The sequence below is a fragment of the Theropithecus gelada genome, chromosome 7a (genome assembly GCF_003255815.1).
Source record: "Theropithecus gelada isolate Dixy chromosome 7a, Tgel_1.0, whole genome shotgun sequence".
In the NCBI taxonomy this organism is placed as follows: domain Eukaryota; kingdom Metazoa; phylum Chordata; class Mammalia; order Primates; family Cercopithecidae; genus Theropithecus; species Theropithecus gelada.
This window is the reverse complement of record NC_037674.1, coordinates 2,042,753-2,066,476: the sequence shown is the minus strand read 5'-3', so window position 1 is coordinate 2,066,476 and position 23,724 is coordinate 2,042,753. Positions and strand designations below refer to the sequence as shown.

Sequence of the window (23,724 nt, the reverse complement as noted above, 5' to 3'; positions counted from 1 at the left end):
TGGCCCTTGGCTGTGGCACAGCCAGCACTATCAGCACCTCTAGACCGAATGTGTTGGCAGGAGGAGGAGGAGGAGCGGGTATTGGTGGAGAGGTCAGAGCTTGCGGAAATCGCTTCCAGTGGGGTTGCAGAGACACAGCCCCGTGTCCAGGGGATGCAGAAGCGTCCTGGGCTGTGGGTGGGCCCCACAGACCCAAGGTGGTAACACTCAACTTCTCACATCACCGAAATCTTCAGCCCTGGTGCAGCTTCTAAGCTCACCGAGCCCCTTCTGGTTATAATTCGATGTAACCTGACTTTAGCAAACTACACTGTTAGTAAGAGTTGAGATTTATAGCCATTCAAGCATTTATAAAATATCCCTCCTGTAAATTAATTAAGACACAATGAATGTGTGTGCACCAATAGTCACTCAACTTATTTTGTTAGCAGGTGTCTCCACAGCCCTGGGCACCCTGAGAACGTTTGGCTTCTGGTTAAGGTGCAGGGCCAATTCTGAGATGGGGTTGGCCCTGGATGGATACAGTACTTGGAAGCCTCTAGGTATAGGAAATCAGATGTCCCGGCGCCCACCAACCCTCCACGACCTCTGCCACCCCACTTACTCAGCGGTTCAACCCCAAACCCTCACCAGGGAAGGCCGCTGGGGACGCCCATGTGGAGAAATTATCCCTGGACTCCTGCATTCCTAGGCCAGGCTCCCGGAGGTAAGGCTGTTTCCTCTGGGTGGGCAGGAGCCCAGGGCACCTGCAGAGACCTTCTGGGCCCCTGCTCTACCCAGTCCCTCCGTACCTGAAACAGCTGTCCACAGAAGGGAAAGCTGCCAGCACCTCTAGTTATACCGTGACAGGTTCCTGTGGACATGGAGGCCCTGGGATATGGGAGTTAATGGAGAGTGCTCAGGCAGTGAGGAGGAAGGCACAAGGGAATCGTCCAGTCCACTGGGAACTGGACCTCTCTGGAGTATGCTGTATACATGTGAGTTGTTTTGCTGAATTATAGTTGGTTTGAACTACTGTAGTTTGTCAAAATCATTAGATAAGATGTCTTGAATACCTTTCTTTCTCTTATGAAAGCCTTCTGAAGAACTTAGAATCAGCATGAAGAAATATTCGAGTAAGAATTGCATTCAAAACAAAGGGTCTTTCTTAAAAACAGGGTCTTTCTTAAAAACAGAACCTTTCTTTAAAAAAGGGGTCTTTCTTAGAAACTTTGCAAACAAAATCACTTGAATTAAAAAGTTATTTATTCATCTTGGTTTATTTTAGGGATCATAAAGCCCTTTGATAATCTAATGAAATCAGGGGCCCTCTCCACAGACAATACAGTCTCTCGGGACTGGTGTGTGTATCAAACAGCACAAACCCTGAAGTTCATGGGATGCATGTTTTACAAGCTCAAATTGCTTTCAATACTAGTGGGTAGAGTTCTGCAAATTTGTAATTCATTTGTTTAGGATGTGTGCAATGTTTTCCTATTGAAAAAAATATGACAAAAAGGGTTGTTAGGTTTCACTCCAGATTATCAATTTCATGCAAAGGTAAGAAGCCATGGTTCCTGGTGAGACACCAGGACTAGCCCAGGCTCCCTGTTTTGGAGCCACAGTGCTGCTGGGAGGTGAGGAAAGTATTGCTGGACCTAGAAGCTGTAAAGGAAGCCCTGAGTGCTGGGAGCAGGCATTCTGGAATATGAGCCACCCACGAGTCAAGCATTTATACATAGTGACTGTCCTTTCAAAATCTCCTGAGAATATACAAGCAGCAGCAACAACCAACCAAAATGAAACCTCAGCTCATCTTTAGGTGTATAATTCAGGCAGCTCAGATGAACTGCAGTAAGACATATAAACAACAAAGTTTCTTCCTGCTTGTGCAAATCTCTTGGCACTTATCACATTAAAATGACAAGAATACACATTTGAAAGTGGAAATATTGCTCATTATTCTGCAATTAAGTAATTGACTACATTCCTTAGCACAGGAAATGAAGAAAAAATTTACTATCCCTGAGAAAGAAATGCAATTTCTAAACCAAATTTAAATATTTAACTGCAGCTGTGAAAACCACAGGACACCTGCATTTGCATCTGGTTCAGCAAGTTTATGATACAAAACCTTGCAGGTAAGTTGCTCTCAGGTCAGGGAAGATGGAAAATTGTTTTGAGAAGCTTACATAAGCCCTAGGTGGTGGTGACTTCCTTTGCAGTAATTCCTACAAGGAAGGTTAGGCTGAGGGAATTGGCACTTTTGTTAACAAAATTTATTTAGGAAATTCCAATCTATTCCATTTAATGACCAAGAACTGAGTATCTAACATTACAACCAACTCTCCTCTGACAACAGACTTCGACGGTATCTAGCTTTCCATTCGCTGACTCTATTCGATGTTTAATAATAAAACAGCTTCCTTCTCTGCCTCCCTCCATCTTGCTTTAAGCATTGATTATCTAGCATAAGCCAAGAACCATGCTTAGTGTTAGGGATCCAGAGATAAGGAAGACAGAATTGATACCTCCATAAAGCTCACTATCTAGTGGGGAGAAAGAAAAATGGATCCAAGTACATTTAGAGTGATTAGGAGAAGCAGCTTTGGAAGCAAACGTGCCCAAGTCTCAAGTCGGCCTCCCATTGGCCCAGCCAGTGACCGGCGACCTCACCGTCCTATGGCTGTCACTGGATGTGTGAAGCCTGCCAGCCACACAATCTGAAGTCCTTAGCAGGGGGAGGACATGTTGTGCTGAGTTAAGTGTACAGCAATGCAAAAGAAGTGTGTATGTAAGGGTCCTCTCACTAAGCCTAGGGCTGGCAGGAGAGGAGTCCAGTTACTGAGGCTTTTCAGCCTTTATACCTGCCCAAAGGCAGAGTGTGCATTTATGCATGCACCTAAATGCTGAATGTAGTCAGAAGATGAAGTAGTCACCTCTGTATGAAATCTGAAAGGGCTGGTGAAAAGAGATATAAGTCTCCCAGGCCCCTAAAGCCATCTGAGAAGCTGGCGTAGGATAGGAATTATTTTGAAAATGTTTTTCTTTATAAGTCTAAAAAGATACTTTTCTGGAGTCAAGTAAGTTTGAAAAGCAAAATGATTGCACTGACCTACATTCAAAGGACAAATAAATTGTACTGTGAGAAGAAATCTGGAGAATTCAACCTAAGCCAATGAGAACCAGGGAAATGTAAGAGAGGTGCCCTTCACTAAATAAACTCTTTATGCAGGTGCTGGTTTGCCGATGGTGTGGGGTGTGGTGGAGCAAAATGTGTCAGACTCACTGGGTGACACCCTTGCCATGTGCCTTACTTGGGAAAATTATCTAATTGTTCTGAGCCTCAGCAACCTCTTGTGTAAAAATGAAACTAAAAATGCTCCTTTTGCAAAAGTGCTGTAGCCATTAATTGATCTAACAATGCTTAACACAGTGCTGGACTCACAACAGGCATTTGGAAAATTCTACCTTCTCTTGTCTCAAAAGCAGGGCCAGTCACCCCTGAAAGAAGACGCTCCAGAACCGAATGAAAAAGGACCCTCTTCATTAGCTGCCCCCAGCCCCACTGTTCCACAGCAAGTACACACCAAACCACAAAGGAAAATGTGCTTGTTTTCCTGAGATGCAGGTGAAGAAATCTCAGTCCAATGGTGTAGAATTCCCAATGCTATCTGGAGCAGGCTTCACCCTTTGCTCTCAAATCCCAAGTTTCATCGTCTACTCAATATCCAAATGTAATACAAGCTTGTTTCCGGAAATGTATCCGGTCACTAGCTTTTTTCCATAAAACATTTTTTCCTGCTGTGAATTACTTTGAAGTTACAAATTAAAATTAAACACAAATTTGTAAAATAGCTACAGTGCTAATCAAAATGAAAACACCACCAGCCATCCTACTGCCGCTGACCCTGACAGCCACCCTTCCAGTGCTCCAGGGCTCACCTCCCACCCACCCTCTCTTCCCTGTGCCTTTAGAAAACCCCATCCTATAGTCAAGTGATTCCTCCATATAAGGAACTTTTCAATAAACATTCCCTCTGCAGCCCCCTTTAGTTGTAAGTTGGTGACGTACTGTAGCCTTTTTTTGGGGAGGTTACTTCTTCTACCAAACAGGGCACCAAGGAGCTAAGGGAGGGGAGCACCCTGTTTCCCACTCCTGATCAGCCTCTGGGTCTTCGTTCTTCCCCTGCTGTCTCTGGCCCATTCTGCTTCCCTGGGATTTGGATGCACTGATCCCACTGCCTTCTGAACCTTTCCGTCCAGATGCTCCACATGCAACCCAAGATCGCCATGTCCAAAATTAACTCACTGTCTTCCTGCCTCAAATGTGTTCGCCCACCCTCGCACCCACCCACTCAACCCCACCCACACCAGAAGCAGTATACCAGCCTCTTCTTTCATTCTCACCCTAACCTCCAACAGTCACTCAGCCACTGTGTTCTACTGGAACTAGTTCCTAAAAGTCTTCCATCTCTAGAATGGGATCATGAGGTCAGCTGCAGTGCTGAGGGCTGGAGGGTTTCCACTGATGTCGCCGTGGCAACGGATTAGCGGATGAGTGCCTAGACTCACAAATTGCATCCCAGAAGCAGGCTTACCCATGGTGGCTAGAGTATGGAGGTCAAATACCAGACCTCAGACATGTTCTGGGTTAAACAGAATAATATAGGGAATGACCAGATGTCTCACACTCTATATGGGGGAAGATGTTCCAACCAACACAATATTATATGAATGAACTTCTGGAATGTGCTGGTAAACGACAGAGTCATTGCATACTCTCCTTTATTTTAAACAGGTATTTATCTGAACAATACTCACTACTTATGTATATATGTGTTTGTGTGTGTATGTATTGTCTCTCTAAATGTATGTATACATTTAGAGAGAAAAAACTTTAAAAAATTATATATATATATATAAAAGATAATCTCTAAAGATTAGATAATTTTCCCAAGTAAGAGAGAGGAAGAGAGGAAGAGAGAAAGACCTTATATGTTGAAACATATGGTTACTAATCAGAGCCATAGTTTTACTTTGCAGCAACTGTCTTCAGTTAAGAGAATTCCCAAAGGGAATGCAATGACTCCCAACGATATTCTTCCAAAGATGCTCTGAGAACTGGCTGTGAAAAACATCCATATTGCTTGGACAAGGCACCCTCAATCTCCATATTTCGAAGCTACTTGAACTGGGTGAACATTGCCCCTGGAGACTGGTGAGTGATTCATCCCCATTCTGACTGTGTGACGTGTATCAGGCTGGATGATCCATGCCTCTGTGCTCTTCCCCTGCTTAAGCAGAGCTCCTGCAGATGGCCATAAGGTTAAGAATTCTATGTTCTTAAATGGTGATGGTCCTCTCTTGGGTGGCATGGTTTATCGAGTTTGTGTTACTAGATTTGCTAAACTGAGTATCACTTAAAATTACTTCTCTGAATCCCTTCAAGAGAGCAGACAAGGCAAAAAAAAAATGCTGAAACAGAAAGAAGAATGTTTATTTATCAGGAGGAATGATTTCTGATATTTGGCACAAGTGAATGCCAGGGCCGTACCAGTCAACCTTTCTTAATGCGTTTTTTACTCCTTTTCATTTACAGAATGAGTATTTCTGTCTTAAGACTGCTCCCATACCCTTACACTGTGAAAACTGAATTGCCCTTTTATTTCATGTATGTGCATCTAGATCAGGATTTGTCAATGGATTTCCTTACCTCAAAGACAAATCATGTGGATGAGTGATGCCATGCATTTTAGAGTTCTTTCAATGTCTGAGATGTGCTATTTTTAGACAGCAAGGCTATTCATTTCTGAGATCATGTCTATTTCTAGTTTCTGTGCAGAACTTATTAGATTATTGCTGTTAGACAAATCACAATATCAACAGTACTGCACTTGATATAGCTGAGAAATACTAGTTTGATAGTTGTCTTTTCTGAATTGCTATTAATTGGAGAAATATTTGGATGGATGTCTCTGCAAGGCATTGCATAAAGCAGCCCTATCCTCTGGAATACTGTAATCAAAGCCAAGTAGCCAGAAAGGAACTGCAATGCAGGTTTCATCTACCCAATCAAGCATAGTGCCAAAGGAGGGAAAACACAAGTGTTAACCTTTAGATTGAAGAATAATAGCCCCTTATTTCTACTTTTTGAACAAAGGACCTTGTACTTTCATTTTGCCTTAGGCCCCTCAAATTATATAGCTGGCCCTGGTTGTGAGTAGTAAACTAACCTTGTCCTTTGTCTCTGACCATTGAGATCCATGTCTTCCTCCAGCATCCATGGCACCAACTTGCTAGCTTGCAAGAAGGGCAAAATAGACTCTCCACCATTCTGGACACATGCTCTCCTGCCTTTTCTCCTACCTAACTGGCTCGTCTTCTTTGCTACTCCCTCCAATGCTGCCTCTTCTTTTTAATGCTAGAGGGCCCCAGGGCTCCTCTTTTGATGCCACCATCCGCCCACTCATTCCACCAGACCTTGGTCTCTTCTCTATCGGCACTCCCTCCCTTAAGTGATTGCCTCTAGCTGCATGGCTGATCCTGATCTTTCCATCTATATGCTTAGAATTCCTCAATGTTGTCTCCAACCAAATTTCTAAATCAAACTCCAGAATCAACTCAACACATTCAAATGGAATTATTGATCTTACCCTCAAAACCAATCCACTTGTGGTTTCCCAGTTCACACAATGGCATTCTCTCCTTGCAGTTACTCAAGCCAACATTTCTGGAGTCATTTTTCACTCATCTCTTCTCTCACATTCTTCATCAATCTGTCTGAAATTCTGTTGACCCCATGTTAAACACAGACACAGGTTCCACCATACCTTACCATCACTGCTGCTACCACCCTTGTCAAACACGCCATCTCTCCCCATTCCTAGTCTAGAGGCCTCCTAACTGGGTCCTTGCACTCTTCTCTTCCACGGTCCTGTTCTCATCAGAGCAACCAGAGTGATTAATGAACAATTGAAGTCAGATCATTTGCTCTCCTGTTCAAAACCCTACAGTGGCTTCCTGCCTAAGTAAAGCCTAAGTCAACATGCTCTGGGCCCACTTAGCACCTCTCTGATCTCACCTCTTGTTATTGTCACCTTTGCTAGCTTAGTTCTGGCAACAATGCCTTCTATGTTGCTCCTCAAACAACCCAGGCATCCTTCCACCTTGCATTCGCTGTTCCTTCTGCCTTGAACTCTTTCCCCTAACAACCTTCTCCTGACTTCCTTACCTTAGTCAACTCTGCTCAGATTCACCCTCCTGACAGTGGCAACCTGCACCTTCTACATGCTCCCATCCTCTTAATCCTAATCATACTCTAGATGTTAGTTCTTTCCTTTTCCCCCCTGCTAGAACATCAGCTGCATGAGCGCAGGAAATTCTGTCTCTTTGGTTCATAGATGTATCCACAGCATCTAGGATGGTGCTGAGCACAAATTAGGCATTGCATAAAAAATCTCCTGAACAGTGTGTAGAAGTTCTGTATAACCTGGCTGTTGGTATGTCCCTTCAGAAAAGAGCTATATGTTCTTTCACAGGTGTTCCAGATTGATTGATAGCCTTGGATTACTTCCAGTGAAAACTTCTCTGCAGCTTAAAGTTAAACCCCAAATCCAGATTAGTACAGGAATGTGATACAAATTCTTAGAGCAGATGTTGTCTTGGCCACCTGAAGCATTAGCAAGACAGATACATTTCCTTGTTATCTCTCTTTGATAGCTGGGGACCATTGTTCTAGAACACCCTTTTACTATGTACCCCTTTGATTGCACCAGCTCTGTGAGGACTCCATTTCAACCCTCTGCTGGGAGGATTTGCCTAGTCCCTAGTCTCCTGTTTCTGCCTAGCCACTGACACCAAGCCACTTGGTTACCAAGGGCAAAAGACCACAGGCTTTCCATCCTCCAAGTGCAGCTTACAATGCTTTCACTCTTAGCTGGGGCTTCCTATTATTTTCTTATGAATTAAGTAATACATTTAAATACGTGCATTACAATTTATCTGCCATTTCTAGTGCTTTATATGGAGAGTTCTTTAGAATTGGTAGGCAATCATATTTCTGGACACTGAAGTCCCCATCCCTCATCAACCCACCAGGGTTCTGAACCTGCCGCAAGCCTGGTCAGAGCAAGGTCACACAGTGACTCCCAAAGGGCACTCTTTTCTCCTCATCCTACTCGATATCTAGGCAGATGCAGCAGGGCTGAGAGCTTGTTCTCTTTATGCCTCTGTGCCCAGTCTCTATGATACCCACTCCTCTTGCCTTTTTACTTCACTGGCTGGCTGCTCTGCTCAGGGCTCCCGGGATAGATGGCACCTGTGTTCTAGGTTTAAAGGTTAGATTACCTCAGTTGAGCCCTGCTCCTTCCTTCCTGTCTTCCAAGGTGATCTCAATCATTCCTAAGATGTTTGACAAAAACCACAGCTGATGACACCCATTTCTGGCTGAAGGCCGGAGACCCCTCTGAGTGCCGAGTCCTCATCCAGCTGCTCTTCTGACAGCTCTACTTTGTAGTCTGTCATCTTTATTCCTTCTCTTGCCTTGTTTCCTAATCCAGTTCCAAGATCCACCCCAGCTGCCTTGAGTCAGAATCCCAGGAGGGAAAGCCCAAGGCTGGTATTTTGTTAAAGCTCCATTTGAAATTTTTATTTTTGCATGTAATCAGTCTTTATGACATTAATACATATTCTGGTCACTATTTTGATTTAAACCTTTCAACTTCACCCAAATCAGAAAACTCTATTTCCTAAAATCAACAGTCTATATTTAGAAACATGCACGTGTGTGCTGGGCCACTGGCAGAGGAACAGCCCCCACCACGCTCCGCCGGCAACCGGGAAGAGTCTGTTCCGGTGAGGTGAAAGAACACAGTCTTCCACTCGCTTCTGGGATTCTAGTGGATGTCAATATGGTCTTGCTGCAAACCGCTTCAAGCGGGTCTCCAAAAATCCATCGATGCCATGTCAACACCTGACATGACAGCAAGACGACACGGGTCATGGCTCTAGCATCACCGGTTTTCAGATGGCACTCCCTGCAGCACAGGTGTCTGAGGACGGCCTCGGCATGAGAACCTGCCTTCGTCCAGGGCCTGATGCTATAATAATCATGGCCATCAACCCAATGCCCATTGTTAAGTCCAAAATGATGAGGTGTTTCAGTAAAATTAAGAACAGAAATGAATACTTCAGAATACAGTAGACCCCCCGTATCTGTGAATTCTCATCTGTGGAGTCAAACCAAGCTCAGATGGAAAATATTTGAAAAAAAAATGATGGTTGTGTCTGTACAAAACATGTACACTTTTTTTCTTGTAATTATTCCCTAAACAATACAGCATAACAACTATTTACATGGCATTTACATTTTATTAGGAATTATGAGGACAGAGATGATTTAATGCATACGAGAGGATATGTGTAGGATATATGCAAACACTACATCATTTTATATCAAGGACTTGAGCATCTGTGGGTTTTAGTATGCTCAAGGGGTCCTGGAACCAATCCTTCAAGGATATAGAGGGAAAACTGTACATATCCAGTACATGTTAACTTTGCTTGCTGGTCCCTATCATTTTGTAAAGGATACTTCCGTATCCTACAGCGTATTCACATAGTGTATTCATCTAGAAATCCCTTGCTCTTGTGAAATTCAGACATGCCGGTACATTCGATTTCTTTAAGCTGTTGGGTAATGATTGTATTTGTTTTAATGCCTCTAATATCTGCTCCTGGTAAATGTAAACAGATGTTTCTAATTATTCCCTTTCAGTGATGATGCACAGATATCAGGCAGGCACATGGAAGATTTCGGTTTCACAAAGAGAAGGTGAAATGTCTACAATGCCAACAAGAGTCGTGAATGGATGATTTTCATTGTAAAAATCGCCATATTTTGGTTTGAAAGTTGGTAAACAAGAAGTATTAAATTACTCAAAGCAGACAGCATTATTTTAATAAAGCAAGGCATTCCCTCAGCTACAAGCTGTAGTCCGGTTAAACTTTAACATAACATCTTACACTATTCATATTCAAATGAGCTTGAGGGAGTTATGACAGATGCATGGACCAGCCACGCCAACTTGAGGCCACTGAATGCAAACTTTCCTGTAGCATCCAGATGGTGATTTACAGTAGCAAAAGGTTGGCCAGGCGCGGTGGCTCACTCCTGTAATCCCAGCACTTTGGGAGGCCGAGGCGGGTGGATCACAAGGTCAGGAGATCGAGACCATCCTGGCTAACATGGTGAAAACCTGTCTCTACTAAAAATACACAAAAAGTAGCTGGGCCTGGTGGCAGCGCCTGTAGTCCCAGCTACTCCAGAGGCTGAGGCAGGAGAATGGCGTGAACCCGGAGGCGGTGCTTGCAGTGAGCGGAGGTGTCTCTATTCACCATGGCACTGGTTAAAGCATCAACTATCAAATCAATTGTACATTTTCCTGATTTTGTAAGTTGGATATTAAAACACAGGTTTTCCATATGTGAGAGTTGCCTCAAGCTGGATAGCAGCTAGACTATTTTTAGTGTGAGAACAATAATTCAAAGTGTCCTTTATGTTTCTCATTCCTTTGCAGGCCCTGCCCAGCCAGGATTCAGCCACTGCGGAGATGATTACACAGCTTAAAGATACACTGTCCAAACCTCCCATGAGCTTGGAGTTGTGCATGCCAGATGCAGTTGTAACATAACCAGAGATGTCAATTCATTAGCTGCTGTGTTAATCAAAATTAGGTTTTATAATTTATAACTGGCAATATAATTAACAGATGGTAATTTAATCAGTCACGATTCACTTGCTTTACGTTCACCTTTAAAACTGTGAAACTGTTGTCGCTTAAGATGTATAGGATGTGATGTCACAAAAGCTGCATCGTTTTGACTGTCTCCTGCTATGCCCTGGCTCAAAATCCGACGCCCTGTTCTAACCTTGTCCAGGAGCAAGGTTAAACAGAACAGCACGAGGAGTGGCGAACATCTGTGAAGATCTGTAGACTCCCATCTCAGCCGCTACAGCCCATTATCAAATAGACCTTTAGGAACGACAGCCTGCAATGATCAGATCGCCTTCTGACGCAGGACGTGAGGTGGAGAAGTAACACCTAGAACTTCCTCACTGCATGCTACGACTTCCCAGAGCTGGAGCCAATGTTGGGAGGCTCTGCAGAGAAGGCTTGTTTCAGCCAGCCGGCATCTCCCCTCACCTCTCTGGGATGCCTTGCCTCCGACACTGGCCAGAGGAAGGCAAGACAGTGAAGGGACAGGAAAGTGAATTGACTGGCATAGCTGACATTCAAAGATGACACTAAAGGAGAAGGGCACTGAGGTGCAGGAGCCAGCATTCCTATGGAATACAAACTTTTGGTTAGAATGAAGGTTTCCAGCATTCTATTTCCACCTCTCAAACTGTCCGTGATTGAAGCCTCTGCACCTGACAGGTAGATCACATCTGCCTCTGGTCATTTCCATCAGCACTGCCTGTGGGCCACACTTACCATGCCAACACCACTTTGCCAGTTCACGGCTGGGCCATGGCCAGATGCCCCTTGGCTTCCCTGGCTGTGACGGAGGACAGCTGACAGCAAGACCCGTATTGGTGTCCTGCAGTAATGAAGTGGCTTCAGGAATAAAGAACAGGGATAACAGACAGCCGACCCTTGAACAACACAGGTTCGAACCGTAGGGGCCCACTTATACACAGATTGTTTTATTTTTTCTTTTTTTTCTTCTTTTTTTTAGAGATAAGGTCTCACTCTCACCCAAGCTGGAGTACAGTGACTGGATCATAGCTCACTGCAGCCTCAAACTCCTGGGTTCAAGCAATCCTCCCGACTCAGCCTCTCAAGTAGCTGGGACTAAAGGCACTCACCTCCATGCCCAGTTAATTTGTTAAAGAAATTTCTGTGAGACAGGGTCTCATCATGTTGCCCAGGCCAGTCTTGAACTCCTGGCTGCAAGCAATCCTTCTGCCTCGGCCTCCCAAAGCTCTGGGATTACAGGCATAAGCCACCGAGCCTGGCCCACAGAGTGTTTTCCATAAATATAGTTGAACCTCCATATCCACGGGTTCTGAATCTGCAGCCAAATGTGAGTCAAAAATAGAGGATCGACTTTTCGTATATGGTATACTTGGGTTCCATGGGACTGACTGCGGGACTTGAGTATGTGTGGATTTTGGTGTACTTGAAGGTATGGGGGTGGTCCTGGAACCAATCCCCTGAATATACTGAGGGACAACTCAATACACACATTTTCAATCCCAAACTCCTGGAAAGGAAAAACAATGAATCTATAAGTCATGTTAGGTCCACAGTGGCTGAATCCTAGCTGTGCAGTTCCTGCATAGCCTGCAAAGAAATGAGAAACATGAAGGACACTTTGAATTACTGTTCTCATGCTAAAAATAGTCTAACTGCTATCCTACACATAATTCCCCCCTCCTCTCTATCTACCTGCATATATATGTATATATGTATGTGTTCCCGCCCCGTGCACACACACCAAAGCAGCAATAGAGAGCTGCACTGATACACAATTTTTAAATATTGTGAGTTATTTGCAAGAAAGATTATCACTCAACAGATGAGCATTTATTAAATAAATTCATTTATTTATGAACTCAGTTATTGTGCTTATCCATTCAACATTTTCTATTCATTTATTCATTACATTTGCCTCACCAAGTTTATAAAAGAAATATGTTATGGACTCAGTCCACAGCTTCGGGCTTGATTTCCCTGCTATACCGGTATCGCCAGTGTGAGTCCCTCGGGGCTTCCCTACTACTCTTCTCACGTGGCTCTCCTCTGTTTTCACCATCTCACAAGTCTTTCCCATCTGTCCCATCTCACCAGAGAGCCCTCAGCTGACACCTCCACCCTGACCTTCTTAGACTGTCTCCTCCATTCTGCACTCTGTCAGTTGCTCATCGAACATAAGAAGATAAGTTATCCCTGATGGCCAGCAAGATCCTGTCCATGCGAAGATTTTACATTTCTCCACATCACAGGCCCTATGTAACAGTTCCCCGAGGAGCTGTTCTCCCCTGGTCTCATGCACTGCCCTGTGCCCCCATCCTGGGGGCCAGGTGCCTGACTGCAGTCATGGTGGGACACAGCCTCAGGGTGATGGGACGCCAGAAAGCAGAAGAGCAGGCCATGCAAATAGACAAGGAGCTGTCAGAGATGGCACAGCCCATTTTGACCACATCCACCAGGCAACCTTAAACCTTCAAGATCAGAGTCACTCCATACAGCAAACTCTGAAAACAACAGCTATGGGTACCAGCCAAAGGGTCGTTTTCAACTTCAGGCAGCAGCAATGTTGATGTGGTGGTGTCTTCAGTCTCCCCCCCACAACACAGAGGTCAACACTCCTATCATCAGCACTCTCTTTGAACAAGGAGAATGTAATAGAACATGCACCCCAGCTTTCATGACACTGTGTGTGTGTGTGTGTGTGTGTGTGCGCGTGCACACGTGCATGCATGCACACACATACACACTGCGGGGGTTCACCCTACTGGTTCTGACACAGGAGCAGTCCCATGGGTGACCTCAGCCTGACCTCCAAAGTACAAACTTTCCTCCTCTTCTGTTACTTTTTCATTTATTCAACAAACACTACTGGTGACCCACCACCTGCCGTCATAGGGGAGACAGTAAGACACTGTGAGGATCTTGCTTAGAGGCTAGCAAAAACCGAAACTGTGGATCCTTCCCTTTTCCATTCACTCAACGAGTACTTGTTTAGCACTTCCTATGTTGCAGACGCTGCCTTAGTGGGGCTTCGTGGAATTCAGTGAGAGAGGCAGACACTGACAGACATCCACAGAACTATTATACCATGAGAAGTGACGGGGAGGTGGGCAGTGATGACTGAGGGTACCCAGGGCAGGAGGTGAGGGAGGGAATTCCAGGTTGACGGGCGCACCAGGGGTTGCAGGGATGGACGTTCAGTCCAGAAGCAGAAGAGAGGATTAGTCACTCCGAGATTAGAGGCTCTGGTATGGATTTTTGGTTTTGTTTGGAAAGCACTGAGAAGCTATTGCACATTTTTGGGTTTGCACTAAAAATCTCCGTCGTACTGCTATACGGAAAACTGTCTTCTCTACAAATTCAATGTTGGGGTGCTGAGCCCTGGTATCTCAAGAATGTGACCTTATTTGGAGATGAAGTGTTTACAGAGATGATTAAATTAAAATGAGGTTGTGAGGGTGAGCCCTTATCCCAGACGACTGGTGTCCTGCTACAAAGAGGAGACTCGGAGACATGCACGCACACAGAGAGAAGGCCTTGTGAAGGAGGAGGCAGAGATCAGGATGATGTTCGTACACGCCAAGAAACGCCAAAGATGGCCAGCCACCACCACAAGGAGGGGACAGGCCTGGAGCAGATTCTCCTCCAGGTCCTCAGAAGGAGCCAACCCTTCTGGCACCTTGATCTGGGGCTTCCAGCCTCCGGAACTGTGAGGGAATGAACTTCTGTTGTTGAAGACCACGGTCTGTGGTACGTTGCCATGGCAGCCCTAGCAGACGGATACACCGCTGCAGCCCACGAGGCGTGGTGACAACAGTCAGACATGGCTGTGTTGGGGAGAAGTTTAAGCTGCCAAACGACAGGGCCTTCCTGATGATTTGTCCATAGCCTGAGGAGCCGCGGCAAGTCTACGGTGAGTCCACATGAGAACAGTTCCACTCACGGACACGTGAGCATGTGAGGGAGACCCACAGAAAACCTGATAGATCTGTAGTGAAATTTTCAAATGAGCTAAAGGGAGAAAACGAAAAACACTTCCAATGTCTCCAATACAAAGCTACACTTAGTGGCTCACGCCTGTAATTTCAACACTTTTTCTAAGAGGCTAAGGAGGAAGGATGGCTTGAGGCATTTGAGACCAGCCTGGGAAACAGAGTGAGACCCCCTGTCTACAAAATGTGTAACGTGAGCCAGGCCTGGTGGTGTGTGCCCATAGCCCCAGCGATCTGGAGGCTGAGGCGGGAGGCGTGCTTGAGCCCAGGAGTTCCAGGTCACACTGAGCTATGACTGCACCATGCACTACAGCCTAGGTGAAGGAGTGAGACCATGTCTCCCCCTCCAAAAAAAAAAAAAAAAAAGCCACTTGTTCCTGCTCTGGTGAACTCTTTGGGTCATTTTCTGCGTGACAGTGACAGTGCGTATCTGGATGTGTGTATCCAAAGATAGTGACTTGTTTACAGAAATGGAACTATCTTCACATGCCTCATGTTAAGCATATATGAAAAATAATTTTCCACATTTCAGTGATATTTTACCAAATAATGGGACCTATTTCTTAACAGTCTCAGTGAGGTATAATTTACACACCAAAATTTTCAGTTGTTTTTAAGGGTACAATAAATCATGTATTGTAGCAAACTGATGGTCGTGCATCCATGGCTGCAGTCTAATTTTAGAACATATCCCTCACCCCAGAAATGAACCCGGTGCCCATGTGCAGTGACCCTCCCTTCACAGTCCATCACCCCAAGCAACCCCTAAGCCACTTTCTGGCTCTATGGATTTGCCTATTCTGGACATCTCAGATAAATGGAATCATATAGTACGTGGTATTTGGTGCCTGGCTTCTTTCACTGAGCATCATACTTTTGAGGCACATCCATATGGTAGCATGTATCCGTGTTTCACTTCTTTTTATTGCCAAGCATGATTAAATCGTATGAATAAACTAACTGGTTCATGCATTTACCAGTTAGTGAGCATGTGGGTTATTCCACTCCTGGGAAATTGTGAATACTGCTGCTACACACACTCATGTCTGAGTCTCTGTGTGGAATCGTGTTCTCATTCTGCTTGGTATACGCCTAGCCGTGGAATTTCTGGGTCATATGCTAAATAACACCAGAAACTGCCAACATGTTTTTCCAAAGTAGCTGCATTATTTCACCTTCACCCCAGCAACATGCGAAGTTTCCAATTTCCACACATTCTTATCAACACTTACTATTTTCTGTTTTTTAAAATTATGGTCATCCTAGCTGGCATTAAATGGTATCTCATTGTGGTTCTAATTTGCATTTCCCTCGTGACTAATGATGTTAACTGTCTTTTCCCTATCGGCCATCCACATAACTTCTTTTTTTTTGAGACAGAGTCTCGCTCTGTCGCCCAGGCTGGAGTGCAGTGGCGCGATCTCGGCTCACTGCAAGCTCCGCCTCCCGGGTTCATGCCATTCGCCTGCCTCAGCCTCCCCAGTAGCTGGGACTACAGACGCCCGCCATCACGCCCGGCTAATTTTTTGTATTTTTAGCAGAGACGGGGTTTCACCGTGTTAGCCAGGATGGTCTCGATCTCCTGACCTCGTGATCCGCCCACCTCGGCCTCCCAAAGTGCTGGGATTACAGGCGTGAGCCACCACGCCGGTCCTCATATAACTTCTTTGGAGAAGTATCTATTCAGAGTCTTTGCCCATATATGTTAAAATTTGTTTTTCTTATTTTTAAGTTGTGAGAGTTATTTATATAGTCTGAATACAAGTTCCTTGTCAGTTATATGCTTTGCAAATATTTTATTCCTGGCTGTGAATTGTTTTTCAGTCTCTTAACGGTATTTCAAAGAACTGAAGTTTTAAATTTTGATGAAGTCCAAATTATCAATGTTTCCTTTCATCACTTGGGCTTTTGAAGTCATGTCTAAGAAATCTTTGCTGAGCCCAAGATCAGGAAGATTTAGTACTAGGGTTTTTTTCTCCAAATGTTTTATGGTGTTAGCTCTTACATTCAGGTGTAGGATGCATTTTGAGTTTGTTTCTGTGTGCAGATCATTGGTCTGTAAATCTGCTTGTCACAGAAAGGAGACAGTGCAATCAGGCCTGGTAAAGAGACAGCAGGTGCCAAGGCCAGGCATTCTACAGAACGGGGTACAATTTGAATTTTTTTTCTTTTTTTTTTTTTTTTTTTTTTTTTGAGACGGAGTCTCGCTCTGTCGCCCAGGCTGGAGTGCAGTGGCTGGATCTCAGCTCACTGCAAGCTCCGCCTCCCGGGTTTACGCCATTCTCCTGCCTCAGCCTCCCGAGTAGCTGGGACTACAGGCGCCCGCCACCGCGCCCGGCTGGTTTTTTGTATTTTTTAGTAGAGACGGGGTTTCACCGCGTTAGCCAGGATGGTCTCGATCTCCTGACCTCGTGATCCGCCCGTCTCGGCCTCCCAAAGTGCTGGGATTACAGGCTTGAGCCACCGCGCCCGGCCTGAATTTTTTTTCAATTTGAAAAAAGACAATTTGGAATGCAGTCTGTAGACTCAACGGAAGTGGTAGACGTTCTCAAGAGATGAAAGCAAACCCAGGCCACAGCGGGACCTGTGGGACTGTTAGAAAAGGCAGGATAAGGCAGGATCCCAGAGTGGGGCTGCCTGGCCAGTACTAGGGATGATCTGAAGTATCCAGGGGCACAGCTGCCTCCCCCACTGCTAGTCAAGGAGGAGAAGCAGTGGCCCACAGCCTTCTCAAAACAGACACAACTAACGGGTTACCTGGTTAGCAAGCAGACAGATCAGAAGAGAAGGGGAAAAACTTATTTTTTTTATCCAACTGTGGTAAAACACATCTAACAAGATTTACCACCCTAATCGTCTGCAAGTGTTCAGTTCAGCGGCATGAAGTACATTCCCATTGTTGCGCTACCGTCATGACCGTCCATCTGCAGAACTCTCCACCACCCCAACTGGAACCCTGTGCCCATTAAACACCAACCCCCCTGCCCCCAGCCCCAGCCCCTGGCCACCTCCATTCTCCTTTCTGTCTCTGAATTTATTGCTCTGGGAACCTCATATGAGTGGAGTCACATAGCGTTTGTCCTTTGTGACTGCTTTTTTCACTTAGCATAATATCCTTAAGGTTCATCCATGTGGAACTCTGTCTAAGACTTTTCCTTTTTAAGGCTCAACAACAATTTATCGTAAGAATGTTCTGTTTCGCACAGAGTAATCTGGAGGTGCCTGTGGGGCAAACTAGGGAGGAGCAATCACTGTGCATGTGGAAGAGAAGCGCTAAAGTTCTAAATTTAAAATAAGTGGAGGTTTTGGCATGGATGAAAAAACCATGGAGAGGGTGTACAGTGAGAACCTCATGATCCCGGAGAAAGGGGCGGAGAAAGGGTCATCAGTTAAAAATACTGAGGAGGAACAGGGAGCAGCAGGAGAACCAGGCAGTGGGAATCTCAGGTAGCCAAGAATAATGTGGCAAAAAGTTTGAGACAAGACATATGGAAGAGGCCAAGGTCTTGGGGACCCAAGAGGTCATAGGAGAGAAACAGGGTCTGTAAAACCACAGGCAGAAGCCCAAACGTACCTCGGCAGGGCGAGGCAGGAGACAGAATCACTAGTGTGGAGACCGTGGTTCCTCTCTGATGGGGAAGGAAAGAATTGACAGTGGCTGGGATTTTTAGCAGCAGGTGGGTGGACAGAAGGGGGTGCCTTCAGAATGTGGATGACTGGTGGGGTTCCAGGGAGGCGCTGGAGCTTGTGGGGTGCCTGCAGAGCGGGTGGCAGGAGAAGCTGAGTCATGGAGGAGGTAAGCAGAGATGCAAGTGTGGAAATAGCAAAGAGCTAAGAGGTGAGAAGATACAGAGGGTCTGGGCGAGCAAGGAGGCAGCAGAACCATCTACTTCTCTCGCGCTGTTTTCTTGTGGATCCAGAAGCTGGGTCATTTGCTACGGTGAGAAGCACTGCTATGATCCGCATGTATGCATTTCTGCAAAATTCATATGCCGAAGCCTAATCACCTTGGTGATATGAAGTGGGGCCTTTCAAGGTGATTAGGTCATGAGGGCTTTGCCCTCACAAAAGGGATTAGTGCCCTTGTAAAAGGGCTAGAGGGACATGACATGCCCTTCTGTCTCTTCTTCCATATGAGGACACAGCATTCCTCTCTCTCCTCTCCCTGCACCATGTGAGGACCCAAAAGCAAGTCAGCACCTTAAAAGCAGACCGCAGTCCTCACCAGACACTAAACATGCTGACACCTTGCTCCTGGACTTCCTAGTCTCCAGAACTGTGAGAAATACATTGCTATTGTTTATAAATTACCTGGTCTGTGGTATTCTGTTATAGCAGCAGGAATGGACCAAGACAGGCATGAATGCAGGTAGTGTAAAGAGACATGTCAGGTTCTTGTAACAGCCGCTACAGGGAAAGTGAGCTGATGAGGAGGAAGGAAAATGTGCTGAGCCCATAGAAGAAAGCAGGACAGATACAAGGCTGTGCGTGCGTGTGTGTGTGTGTGTAATTAGAGAGGACAGGGAGAGAGAGAGAAGATAAGTCGATAAAAGAATGGACGGATGAATGCATAGATAGATGGTAGCTATGGAGACATCAATATCAAAATACACTAAAATATGGAAATATGGAATCATCACTGTCTCGGGGGGTGGGATCGTGAGTTTTTAATTTTAGTCTTTAATAATGTTTTGTAATTTCCAAATCTCCTACAAAGGGGATATTTTATTAGTGAGATAAAACAGTCCAATTCTATGTTTAGAGATAATTGGGCACAAAACCAAAACAAAATTCTGAACAGTTCTGAGTGTCCAACAGAGGCTGACACTGTGCGTCTGTAGTGGAGCCAGCCAGCAAGTTTATGTGGCTTTGTCCAGCTCCCTCAGCAGCCCAGCAGCAACGAGCTTGGAATAATCACCACGCCAAGGCTGTGCATCGCTGAAACACTCAGTTCCTGTCCAGAGCTCTGCCATGTACATCACCCTGCCACCTTCCAAGGCTCACATGGCTATCACGCCATTTCTCAGGTGAGAAAGATGAGTATTGGGTTAATGTACTCCCTTGGGATTTCATAGCAGTACAAAAGTGGAGTCAAGTTGGCCTCACCCCAGCCCCACACATATCCTTAGCCCCATCTGAGCAGTGAAGGACTCAGACCTGGGTAACTGGGCTGGCGTGGGTGATGTTGAGAGAAGGACTTAACCTGTAAGAAGGAGAGGTCAGGCTGAAGACCCAGTAGGGCCAAAACAGAAGCAGATTTTCAGAAGATCCCTCTGACTTCAGAAGTATATGGAAATAGCTCCTTTTGATAGCAACAGGAGGGGCAGCTAAATGCCTAGACAGACGGGGTGAGTACCCAGTGAAACCCCACCTCCAAGCCGAAGACAACTGAAAGCCTGAAAGACAAGTTTTAAGTTAAATCCTCAGACTGGATTGAGAATTTGCCTTCCTTCTGATTGATCCCCACCCTTCACCTAGTTTACATATACTTACCCTTTCCTAATTGGTTTTCTACACTGTTGTGCCCACCTTTGAGTGGTGTCTTCACCTTAACCTATTTTGCATGCTCACAAGCCAATCAGCAGGCACTTCCCATCCTGTGCCTATAAAGACCCCAGACTCAGCTGGTAGATGGGGAGACGGTCGAACTTTGAGGAGACGGACTTCAGAGAAGAGGCAATCGGACTTCAGGAAAGATGGCCTGCCCGTCCTGTCCCCTCTCCAGCTCCACACTCTGCTGAGAGCCATGTTCATCGCTTAAGAAAATTCTCCGGCTTCACCATCCTTCAACTGTCTGTGCCACCAACCCGACCTCATTCTTCTTGGACGCCAGACAAGGGCTAGGGACCTATGGAGTATGGGTACCCAGAAAGGCTGTGACACGGGCCCTTTGCCCTCGCTGACAGACGGCAACTGCTCTGGGCACTGCCACAAGGGGCCAGCTGAGCTGCTAACACACTGCCACCTGCAGACAGTGAAGCTAGGACAGCACCGGAACACCCCCTCTGGAGCTTCGGGGTCTCAGGCAACCCCACCTAGGTGCCACCGCAGGCCCCCCACAGAGCTTGCTCCTGCTGACGCCCAGTGCAGCTGACTGGATCCCTCACCGGCTTGTTCACACACTCCCTCCCACAAGGGGTTGAGCGCATGGACTGAATAAACAGGGGACCCCTGTGGTGTGTCCAGCATGGACTGAATAAACAGGGGACCCCTGTGGTGTGTCCAGTATGGACTGAATAAACAGGGGACTGTGTCCAACACGGACTGAATAAACAGGGGACCCCTGTGGTGTGTCCAGCAAAGGAGCCAAGAAGAATCCTGCATCACTTTAACTTCAGCCTTAGTATCATCCTTCTGCATTCAGCTACTTGCTGATAAAAAACAGAGGGTGTACATAGTGACTTGTGGGAATATTCAACTACGTTCAGAGCTATAAAAATCAGGTGTAAATATCCCTTGTATTAGTGGTTTCTGACTGAGGAAAAATCAGTGGTTAGAGCCCATTCCTAAACGCTAAGAAGATCAGAAAGGGAAATAATTCTTATACATGGTTACTGCTCTCAAGTGAGAACTATACTCTGACCTTTTTTCCCTCTTGCCAAAATTCATATCTAAGGCACCTGGGGAGTCACACCCTAAAAACCGTAACATCTCATTTCGATGGGTTTTTTCTTAACCTGATACGATGTGGCTTGCTCTCCGGCCTCACTCCGATACAGCATCACATGGCACACAGGAGGCCCCAAACGAAATCAAACCATGTTATCCCAAAATATATTTCTTTGACATATTTTGAAATGGCTGCCAAAGGACTAACAGATTGAAATATCCCTTACAAAGCCATCTTTTGTGATGAAAATTTTCATCTGTAGAGCATCTCCATTCACGCGGCCAGATCTTCCCTTTATGGGCCTTTCCCGGATCTAGGAGAGATTAACTGAGAGCCTGACACCTTTAAGGTCTGAGAAGAGACATTCACCATCTATTCTCTCTGAGGGCTGCCACCTGTGAGCCTTCCTCTACATAACAAAAGCCTTAGCCCTACAAACCCCCTTATCTTAACTCAGGCGTTCCTTTCCCCAGGGACTTCAAGTCTTTAGATAACAGCTTAACTCTCAACCAACTGTCAACTAAGAAATCTCTAAAACCCACCTAAGACTTGCAAGCCCCAATGTCCCTCCTTTTGTGGTACCTATGTATACCTTCCAGGTACTGACGATTTTATCTGCAATTCATGTATTGAACCAAACTGTAAAACCAAACTAACTTAACGGCCTCAGGCACTCTTGCTCAGGACCTCTTCAGTTTGTGTAACCCAGGCCATGGTCACCCCTACTGGCTAAGAATAAACCTCTTTAAATGTATTTTGGCAGAATTTGGTTTTCTTATAATCATGAGGCTAACATCTTATCAGAAACAAAGATGATGACAAATACAACCAAAGAAAAATCACATGAATTATAACTGCACGATGCAATAGAAACAGCTGGAGCCATAATTCCATCAAAACATAAATGTGTCCTTAATAAAAATATATCAAAAAATTCCGGAGCAAGATGGCCGAATAGGAACAGCTCCAGTCTCCAACTCCCAGCGCTAGCGACACAGAAGACCGGTGATTTCTGCATTTTCAACTGAGGTACTGGGTTCATCTCACTGGGGAGTGCCGGACGATCGGTGCTGGTCAGCTGCTGCAGCCCGACCAGCCAGAGCTGAAGCAGGGCGAGGCATCGCCTCACCTGGGAAGCGCAAGGGGGAAGGGAATCCCTTTTCCTAGCCAGGGGAACTGAGACACACAACACCTGGAAAATCGGGTAACTCCCACCCCAATATTGCGCTTTAAGCAAACAGGCACACCAGGAGATCATATCCCACACCTGGCCGCGAGGGTCCCACGCCCACGGAGCCTCCCTCATTGCTAGCACAGCAGTCTGTGATCTACCGGCAAGGCAGCAGCGAGGTTGGGGGAGGGGCGCCCGCCATTGCTGAGGCCTAAGTAGGTAAACAAAGCTGCTGGGAAGCTCCAACTGGGTGGAGCTCACAGCAGCTCAAGGAAACCTGCCTGTCTCTGTAGACTCCACCTCTGGGGACAGGGCACAGCTACACAACAACAACAACAACAACAAAAAAGCAGCAGAAACCTCTGCAGACGCAAACGACTCTGTCTGACAGCTTTGAAGAGAGCAGTGGATCTCCCAACACGGAGGTTGAGATCTGAGAAGGGACAGACTGCCTGCTCAAGTGGGTCCCTGACCCCTGAGTAGCCTAACTGGGAGACATCCCCCACTAGGGGCAGTCTGACACCCCACACCTCACAGGGTGGAGTACACCCCTGAGAGGAAGCTTCCAAAGCAAGAATCAGACAGGTACACTCGCTGTTCAGAAATATTCTATCTTCTGCAGCCTCTGCTTGCTGATACCCAGGCAAACAGGGTCTGGAGTGGACCTCAAGCAATCTCCAACAGACCTACAGCTGAGGGTCCTGACTGTTAGAAGGAAAACTATCAAACAGGAAGGACACCTACACCAAAACCCCATCAGTACATCACCATCATCAAAGACCAGAGGCAGATAAATCCACAAAGATGGGGAAAAAGCAGGGCAGAAAAGCTGGAAATTCAAAAAATAAGAGCACATCTCCCCCGGCAAAGGAGCGCAGCTCATCGCCAGCAACGGATCAAAGCTGGATGGAGAATGACTTTGACGAGATGAGAGAAGAAGGCTTCAGTCCATCAAATTTCTCAGAGCTAAAGGAGGAATTATGTACCCAGCGCAAAGAAACTAAAAATCTTGAAAAAAAAGTGGAAGAACTGATGGCTAGAGTAATTAATGCAGAGAAGGTCATAAATGAAATGAAAGAGATGAAAACCATGACACGAGAAATACGTGACAAATGCACAAGCTTCAGTAACCGACTCGATCAACTGGAAGAAAGAGTATCAGCGATTGAGGATCAAATGAATGAAATGAAGCGAGAAGAGAAACCAAAAGAA

At 45.8% G+C, this 23,724-nt stretch overlaps 1 protein-coding gene across 5 annotated transcripts in view; it reads right to left on the bottom strand.

Annotated features, from left to right (window-relative positions):
• Window positions 1-23,724, bottom strand: part of GABRB3 (gamma-aminobutyric acid type A receptor beta3 subunit) — a 242,150-nt gene that overhangs the window by 82,077 nt on the left and 136,349 nt on the right. The window contains exon 4 of one of the 5 annotated variants that reach the window (XM_025390622.1): window positions 12,232-12,329. The exons of the other annotated variants lie outside the window; for them this stretch is intronic. Within the exon in view, the coding sequence (XP_025246407.1) occupies window positions 12,232-12,282 (51 nt within the window). The 5' untranslated portion in view covers window positions 12,283-12,329. The remainder of the gene's footprint in view (window positions 1-12,231; window positions 12,330-23,724) is intronic. 5 annotated transcript variants of the gene reach the window in all.